Raw genomic sequence first — 9530 nt, forward strand, 5'->3', positions numbered from 1 at the left:
GCCCTGGACACTGAGCAGCCTGGCTGAGTTCAGACATCAATCCAGGTTCCCTGGGAAGGTGATCATGTAATCTAGCCTTGCCTATTTCTAAGGATAGTTCCCTGTTGATAAAGCAGTTGGAATACTTAACTTTTTTTTTCTGGCAGCTGTCAATTTGATTGTCAATTTGAATGGGGAAACATTTATGTGGCGGTTTTGATGTGCCATGTATAAAATATTCATTCTCAGTTGCTTCCCATTCAAGTTAATTTGCTTAATTGAACATGAAATATTGTGCTTTTTATTTGCTAGGTTCTCTCCTATGGGTGTAGATCACATGAGTGGGCTTTCTGGTGTAAATGTTCCAGGAAACGCATCTTCTGGCTGGTGTATCTTCATCTACAACCTTGGTCAAGATGCTGATGAGGGAATCCTCTGGCAGATGTTTGGCCCCTTTGGTGCGGTTACCAATGTGAAAGTTATTCGAGATTTCAACACCAACAAGTGCAAAGGTTTTGGTTTTGTGACCATGACAAACTATGAAGAAGCTGCAATGGCCATAGCAAGTCTTAATGGCTACCGCCTGGGGGACAAAATCTTACAGGTTTCCTTCAAAACCAACAAGTCCCACAAATAACTTGCTCGTGCTTTTTGTATGGAATAGATAATGGAGTGACAGAAGTTGAAACATTTTTGTTAGTGTAAAACTCATTTTGCGCCAATTTTCACAAGTGTTTGTCTTAGTCTAAATGAGAAGTGAAAAGGTTTTATATTCTGGGATGCAACTGACATGTTCAAATGTTTGAAATCCCACAATGTTAGACCAATTTTAAGTTCCTTTAAGTTATTTCATTTAAAACATGTTAAAAATCCCCTGAAATCTCAAGTAGATTGCATTAACTAGACCCTCTGGATGGTGGTAAAATTGAAGCATGCTTTCACTTATGAGACTAACATTTGTTTCATTGAATGTTGTCTGCAAAAACTGGAATTTTCTGAAAAATATCAGGCTGAATTAATTGATTTTCTTTGGTTTTATGTTGTTCTTCATACCCATCCCCCTGTCCTTTTGTTCCCCCTCAGTTTTAGTAGTATGGAAGAAAAGTTGAGAAATACTAATGTTTTAGTTGACAGTAAATTGTTTGATAAATTAATATTCATTACTCTGTGTCTAGTTGAGGATCAGGCTTTTTACAGTCAAGGTCTTGTAAGTAGTAGCATGCCAGCCTAACTTTTAACACCATTGAGGAGGTAAGTTGCACACTGAGCAGTGGCCAAGCTGTCCAATTCACAGGTTTTAGAAACGTGACTTTTAAAACCCACTTTGAGAGGAATGGACCAAAGAGTTTCAAAGAAACTCCGGGAAGATTTCAGAGTCAAAATGAAACTCCAAAAAAACGAGTGTGAATATATGTTGCTACTTTATCAGACTGAATCTCTTCTGTCCAAATATTTAATGCATGGTGCACTACTTACTGGTACATTATAATGCAGCAAGATACTTACTCATTTTCCAAGATCATTGTAGTTGGAATCCTTTGGCAGTTCTATTTTGTAAAGAAAAACCAGTTATAAACATTTGAGCATTGTATTTCTCGCATCCCTTCTAATGAGTGCTAGTTTTTCTATTTTAATAGGATTTTGTTTTGACAACTAGCTTTACTTACTGAACACTCAGCAGAAAAGTACTTACAACTTGCAAGTTAGATATTAACCAAAAAACCCCTTTGATTTGTAGATTTAAAGATTAATCCCCCAGGTTTTCTGCAGACTGCCTTGAAACTTTGAGTTGTTCTGTTTCTGTTAATTTTCTTTTGCTTTTTTGTGTTTTTTGTTTGTTTTTACTTTTGCATTTAAGAACATTAAATTTGATTTTGTTTTGCTCAAATTTTGTTTTGTTTTTTATTTTCTGTTATTTTTTTTGCTAAGTATTGCACAAAGTGTCCAGCTTTCAGAGTGCTGTTTAAGGAACTGTAGCTCTGCTTTAAGAGAATAATTTGCTGCTTTGACAGATGAGTAGAAGAAAAAGAGTTTTGAAACAAGCACCACAATAAATCTGTCACATAGAAATGAGTGTCACAGACTGATGTAACCCTCAGGTGTGCTTGGGTAGGAAACTGGGAAGGCTGACCCTGCCTGTACAGGTGTGTGAGCTGCTTGTGCACAACTAGAGACTTGCCTCTGGTCTTTATGTAGGTAGGGCAAGTGTGGTAATGAGGTCTGTGGCAGTTTAGTGCAGTGTCTCCTTGTTTTGCCCGAATCTCTACCAGCCCCAGAGTTCATTTCAAACTCGAGCAGCCAGTCCATGCTGCTGTCTCATCTCACTCCATCCCCAGCTGACCTTGCCTTGTGCTTGCTGCCTTTGCCCTCTCCTTGTCCCCTCCCTGCCATGAATTTGCACAGCCTGAGGGCTCTCTCAGCCTCCACATGTGTCTGAGCTGGTGCCCAGCTCCAGGGAGGACCTGTGGGAGCTGCTGGTGTTCCGGGAGCTGCCCAGGACATATCTAAACCCTACAGATAGGCCTTGGCCCAGCGAGCAGCCATGCGCTGAGTTTGAGCTCGTATGCAGTGAATGCAGGTGGGATTTTTCCTGGTAAAGCATCCAACCTTGCCTCTCCTGCCAGTCTGTTCCCTCCCCATCTCTGAGACTCAGTGCTCAGTGGAACGGTGGCTGTGACACAGCAGCCAGCCCACTCCCACCCCCCAAAGGTGCTCTTGGCTGTCAGAGGTTTCCTTCCAGCACTTCGTCACCATCCATTTATCACGTCTATGATTATTTCCTTTCTGCGTACGAGGAGAGCTTGGGAAGTGTTCGGGTGTTCTCCCAAGTTCCAGCTGTGTAGCACAGAGAAGTTCTCTTACATGTCCCGTCATTGTTGAGCCCTGCACTGTCCTGTTCCACAGGAGTGGGCTGTAGTCATTCCCAGTTCCTGTCATTCTCTCTTGCTTTATTCGATTTTAGATTTGCTGCTGAACTAAAATGGGAGTTGCTGTTTATCACAGTATTTAGCGGGGGTTCAGACTTCCAGCGAGTGACCCCTAAGCATGACTCTGTATCAGTACTGGTTCCAAGCACACTGGCCATGGCAGCAGCACATTGCTGTGTTGCCACTTCTGAAAAACCCTCTTCTCTTGGATGCTTTTTGGCATCACAGTTCCTTTCTTTTTCCACTGCTTCCCTATTTTTCCATCCCTCATTCTTTGCTAAGTAAGAAGGAAATGCAGGATATGGTTTGTACTGCTACTACAACAATCTCTTTTAGGAAAGGTCTGATTCCAGCTTTCTTTGATAGTTGCTCTGATAATAATTTTTGGGCAGTTGGTATGAGCAAAGCACTGCTGCTCGAGTCAGGAAAAGACACAAAACTCCTGCTAATATCCAGAGCTGATTCCAGAAGTAGTGTGTGATGTGTGCTATTCTAACAGTCAGTAAAATCTTGGCATAAATAGCTGGAGTCCAGAAAAAATTCTTGATGCTTTTGGTCCTAAACCAAAATGCTTATGCATCATACTGGTAAAGACCAAAAGGAAGCTTCTTGGGGGTGGAAACTAAATTCTGACAAGACATCTGCCAGGAGTTCTTCTGCCCAAAAGGTAGTAGCAGCTGGTTTCCTCCTCACGTTGCTTTGAAGCTCTCACTTGAACAGACCTGTTTCAAGAGGGGTTTTGGCCTCTTAATTCTCAAAAAGTGCTCTGCTTTTTCATCCATCCATTTGATGGAAGCTGGGTGTTTCTGTCAGGTGATGCTTCTATCAGCAAGTGCTTACAGGATCTTTGTAGAACCAAAGGCTGTCTCAAAGCAGAGGTCTCGCATTGCTCACGAGATTCAGTGGTCTCATTGAGGTATGGAGTTCTGGAAAGTCTTCATTGCAGGACTAGGATGTGATAACCAGATTTTGGGCACCTTAATTTTTTGGTCTGAACTGTGAGATGTGCTACTGGAACAGCTGAGATGGGAGTGGTTTTGGGTCCTTTAGAGTAGGTTAAGAGTCTCTTGGGACAGCCCCCAGTGTAGGTGCTGAAGGACCAGGTGTAGTTCCTGCTGAAAACACAGTTGGTCATGCTGCTGTCACAGGGTTTCATGTATAGATGCTGAGGGGAGTCACTGCATTTGCTTCCCAGATGTCCACATGAATGGAATTCACCCTGTGCAGAATGCTGGCCATGAGCCTCATCACCTGTAAACCTCCTGTTAACCATTAGCAGATAGGGAAGTCCCACATAAATACGGAAGAGGAATCTTGGGCTGGTGTGAGCTGGCAAAGGCACATGCAGATCCTTCAGGTGAGGGGATGGCAACACCAGAAATCCAGATGTGAGCAGAATCCAAGCAGCTCAGTGTGTTCAGTTCTCAGTGATTCCCTGTTAGATGGTGTCTGTGCACTGAGGTGTTGATTTATTTTATTCTTCAAGCTGCATTATCATAAAATTTGGTTTACTTGAGCTGCTCCACTCTCCTGTCAGAGACTGGCCAGTGGAGTTACTGTTACCTCCTGAGCCTTCCTCTGCTAGTCCCTACATCTGTTCTAGCTCTGGGACTGGGAAAGGCTTCAGGATCCAGCTCTTAGGGTTAGGGGAGAAGTCACATCACCACCGTGGTGTGTGTGGCCACACAGCTTTTCCTTCCTTTTGCTTGGATATGTTTTTGTACATCTGTATCATGTGAGTATGAAAACCATGGAAAATCCAGAGACAAGTCACTGGAACAGGATAAATCGTCACCGCGGTGAACACTGGTTGGTCAGTGTGTGGTCACTTGCCCTTGTCCAGATGACCAAAGGGTGTTTGCATGCAGAGGACACCTATTTTTATAGGGGTATTGAACATTGCAGTAATGTTATTTATACAAAGCAGTTAAAAATCTTTTTTAAAAAAGTTTTTAAAAAACTTGGTGTAATTTATAGAAAGAATATCCAGCAGTCAAAACCAAAATGATGAACTAACTATGAAGGTGATCCATTATTTTAAGGCTGAGTTTGCAAAATGAATAGTCCTTAAGGTCCTTCAACATTTGTTACAATTCCATGTTGCTTTAATGTTCTGGGTAAGGTCAATAAAGTAGAAATTCTTCAAATACTTCAGGAGAGATTTTTTTCAGTGCATTTTAAATGGCAATAATTCAGATTCCTTTTTGGATAGTTTATCATTACATATGTGCTTTAAAAAAACAAACTTGGAGAATGTCCCCATGTTTACTTTTCTAGCACAATATACAGGTCTTATGATAAACTGTTTATTCAAAGTAGCCTCCTCTGATAGCTCTGCCTGCAGAAGGTTAGAGTTTGTGGGAGGTTTTTAGCACACAGCTCTTGTGAGTGCTGGCAGCCTGGTTCAATCACATAAACACGGAGCAGTTTGTCTGGAGGCTGCCTCTGTCAGAAAGTCACCGCATTTTTTATTTCCATAATGAAGAAATGTGTCCTTTGTAACTCTGTCGATGAAGCACCTTATTGTTACATTTCTACGTTTAGGCATCTACAAATAGCTTTAGAGGGAAGGGACCAAATTCACCTTTAGCACAAAGAAACACCAACCCCTTGAGCTCTCTGAGTGGAGCTGCACTTGTGTTTTGGCTTTTTCTCATTTTGTTTTTATTTTCCAAGAGATGAATTTGTCGCCTGAGGTCTTTTAATCTCTATTTGGAAGCAGGAGAGTCTTTTTGTGCCTTTGGCAAGTTCCTCTAATGTAGCTCTGCACTTCTCAAGATTGGCTGCTCAGCACAGTAGAATGGATAAATCCAGAGCTCAAGAGGACAGTGGTTATTTTCTCTGATTATTATATTTATTATTACTGGGTTTCTCCTTACTAATATTAAAAAAAAGAGAAATGTGGAGTTCCTAAAAAGGATCTCAATTCCCTCCCTCTCGCTTGGAAGAGGCGGTGCCTCCATGACAACCAGTGGATTGAAAATCACCGGTAATTTCTGCCTGTCCGCTCGTAGGTTGATCAGGTATGGCGTCATTTCAGTGGTTGCTGTTTGTAGTATCTCATGTAGTCCAACAAAACCAAACTCAAAGTGTTGCTTTCTCATCCTGCATGATTTAAAACCAGTCCAAGTCTTTATGATCTCTAAAGCATAACTGACCACCCCATGGGTGGGTTTGACATTCAGCTCTGGAGATTCCTTCTCGATCACTCTCAATGAAACAGCAACAAAGGTTTAGAAATATTTTTCTGTTGAGTGGAGTTTTCAGCACTGAAATTCTCTTTTGTTGCTAATGATGGAAAAACAGTAATGGTAGAACTGCCACCTGAAACCTTGGAAAATTGCTTTTGTGTTCACATTTTAGAATCTCAGTATTCTCCTACTGTTGTTCCTTATTTCTAAACATTTTTGAGCAAGTTTTTAGTGGTATGGCTGAACTTTTTCACTTGGTCATTGAGAAGAAAATTACTTGAGACATTTGAAACATAAGTTGGGATAAACCTTTATTTGATGAGTAATTTGAATAATACTGTACTTCTAGTATTTTTGTTGATTTCCTTTCCTTTAACTTATGTAATCTTTTGTTTATAAATTAATCTGTTTGTGGGACAGAAGGTTTTATCTATTGCTTTCCATACTGTACAGTATATGGTTACACATTTTGTATATTTAGTGTGTTTTTAAGTTATTGATTTGTTTTATATCAAATAATTTATTTTTCAGGTACCATTTTCATTTAAACTTTGTTTTTACATGGGTTTACTTTAAATAAAGTATGACACTGCTTTCCAAATGTCTAAAATGAAGTTGAATCCCATTGTGTTATTTTGAGATGATTTATGTAAATTAACTTATTTTAGAAATATCTGCAAAAATGTACCAAGTTCATACTTTGGTTGTGCTTCAGTTCAAGTGCTTGGAAATTCTCTGCAATGATTTTTGAGCAGTTTGAAAAAACGGAGTTTTCATATTGAAACAGTTCAAAGATTTGTTGATGAAGCAGCAGTTTTGTAGAATCCTGTGGATGGAGTTATGAACATTGTTTTCTACATGGATTTTCAAAATTAAATGAAAGAAATCATAGATATTTTACACTGGTGTTAAGATTTAAATGACATTATCTATGTTAATAGTGCAAAGGAGTTTTTGTACTTTTGCCACATGTTCATGGCTGGTCTTGTTGGAACTTACTTGGAATGCTTTTACTTGAGCCCTGTTGAAGGGTGATGTACTTCAAAATAGAATTAGGCTTTTACTTAATTGTTCATATTTTGTCTTTTTTCCCTGCAGGAATTGGATTATTATTGTGCAGTTTGGAATTTGACATGTTTTCAGAAGAATCTGAACTGTGTTCAGGAATAGGCCAATCAAGGTTTCTCCACTAAAGATTTTGTAACTTGTGGCCTTGTTAGAAAGATGGAATTAAAAGAAGGGGCTTAATTTCCTTTTTATTTTTCAGGAAAAAATTTGTTGTCTTTATCTTACATTTTTCTTCCCGATTAAACCAAACCCAAAGCCCAGCTATACTGTTACTCAGAAATGTGTGGTGAAACTTCTTCAGGGAGCTCCTGGGGAAACACCTCAAGTTGGCCCATTGGAGGTTTAGATTGGATGAAGATTTTCTGCAGATTGTGCCAGGGTTGCCAGGCCCTGGCACAGGTTGCCCAGGGAAGTGGGGAGTCACCATCCCTGGAAGTGTTCCAAAAACACGTGGCTGTGGCACAGGGGCCATGGGTTAGTGGTGGTGCTGCCAGCTTGATGGTTGTACTTGATGGCCTTAGAGGGTTTTCCCAACCTGACAACTGTGATTCCTTGAGAAGGGACCATCAGTGCAGGTCAGGCTGCCTGGTTCCTTGGGCGAGGCTGGGGCAGGACAGACACCCCAGGTAAAACCCTGGGGGAGGTTCTGTAAGAGGTGTTTTCCACAAATGCTTCTGACACCACGTCCTTTTGGTTGAAGGATCACTGTGTTTTAGTCTTAGTTTTTTCTTCTCCAAAACAAACTTCTAGTTTTGGTAAGCTGAAATCTGTCCTGCTTCATTTCAGCAGGTGTCTCCTGTCCTTTAGTCACTGATATAATCCCTCTGAGAGCTGGGCTAATTGTGGTATCTTTGAGACATTGCCTCTGATTTTTCTCTTAAAGACTTACTGAGAAAAGTGATGTAAAGTAAGAGCTATAGATAGTGGGTTTTATGTATGATGTCGTGGAGCGTGTGGCAATGCTACCTCAGCTCAGGATCTCTCCCAACTTGGGAGATTTTAGATTTGCAGTTACTTTTTCTGTGATGGGAATTTCTCAGTTCAGCAGTGTTCACCATATGGAATTATTTGTTGAACTAAATTTGTAAAGAGCAGAAGTGAGAATTTCTGTTCCTACCATTATATCAGTGGATTGTTGAATGTGCAGCATCTGGTGTATTCAGGAATGCTTCATCAGGATTCAGACCTTTCCTGGATTTTCCTTTGCATGGAGCTGGAACACCTTCTCCATTTTTTGCTCCTACCAGAGTTCATCCCATGTGGTTCACTTTGCTCATGTTCATTTTGACCACTATGGTATTTTCCATGTTTTTCTTCCATGAAAAATTGTGAGGGGAAAAAATACATTAAATTCCAAAAGGTTTAATAACAGACAAGGCCATGTGGAGTTCTAGCCCCTCAGAAACGGTTTTTTTAAAAGCAAACCAAAAAACTTAGTGTAGACCAGTTAACACCCAGACAGGGACTCTGGTTTTTGCAGAATTCCTGACAGACTCCCTGGCCTTTGACTATTCCCTCTCCTTTCTCTGCTCTTGTATCCTGCTTCCAAATATCACGCCCTTCATTTCCAGAACAGTGAAAGAGGGAGGGGGGGAGAAAAAAGATGTTAAACTGATACGTCAGAGAAAGAAGTCTGCACCCTTTTCTCTGTATTTCCTATCCTTACAAAAAAGGGAAGAATGTGACTGTAAGAGGTGTCCTGGGTCATGCTGACAGTACACTTGCTCCGGATTCTGTCCCAGCAATGGCAGTGAGCAGCTATTTAAGGAAGGCCTGGCTGCCCCCCCTCCCCCTTCATTCCTCAGTGTCAGAGGAGCCCTAGATACCTCCTCTTCTTTAGAATCCTGATTTTTGAAACTGCCTTTCTTTTCCTGAACTGTCCTCTGCTTCATCCCGTACTGACAGCAGGAAGAGGAAGTGGAGCATTTGGGAGTGGTTTAACACATATGTGTTACTTGTGCAGCTGAATGAAGGTGAATAAATCACAATGTTTCGCTCTTTGCACTGTGACACGCTTCCTTTTTTGTCTTTTTTTAAGTGTTTATGTATAGAAACAGTGATGAGCAAAATGAGACTGAATCTAGTTTGTCAGAACATGACTTGTACTAACATCTCATTAGCAAATAATGTTTTGTTGCATCAAAATTAATTTAAACCAAATTTGGCACAGTTAAAATACAGATTTTCTTTATTTGAATTCTAAGTGTGGTTTATAATGTTCTGAAGGGTGACCTTTCCAGAATGAATTAATTCTCCCTGCAGGGCAGGAGCTCCATGCTTACAAAGGAGCATGTGCTTGAACTAGAGCTTACAAAGAACTGAGTTTAATAAAAATAAGTTTGAGGCTTCCTGTGTTCTCAGCGTA

General features: G+C 40.6%; 1 protein-coding gene across 7 annotated transcripts in view; it reads left to right on the forward strand.

Annotated features, from left to right (window-relative positions):
• The window catches only part of ELAVL1 (ELAV like RNA binding protein 1), a 63099-nt gene that overhangs the window by 38028 nt on the left and 15541 nt on the right, over positions 1-9530 (forward strand). For 4 of the 7 annotated variants that reach the window (XM_064396409.1, XM_064396412.1, XM_064396413.1 and 1 more), the window contains one exon: positions 292-6711. In XM_064396409.1, coding sequence (XP_064252479.1) covers positions 292-616 — 325 coding nt within the window. In that variant the 3' untranslated portion in view covers positions 617-6711. Of the gene's footprint in view, positions 1-291; positions 6712-7195; positions 9176-9530 lie in introns of those variants that run through there. The other 3 variants (XR_010349929.1, XM_064396415.1, XM_064396414.1) reach the window with 3 other exon arrangements.

Source organism: Passer domesticus, chromosome 21 (genome assembly GCF_036417665.1).
Source record: "Passer domesticus isolate bPasDom1 chromosome 21, bPasDom1.hap1, whole genome shotgun sequence".
Lineage (NCBI taxonomy): Eukaryota > Metazoa > Chordata > Aves > Passeriformes > Passeridae > Passer > Passer domesticus.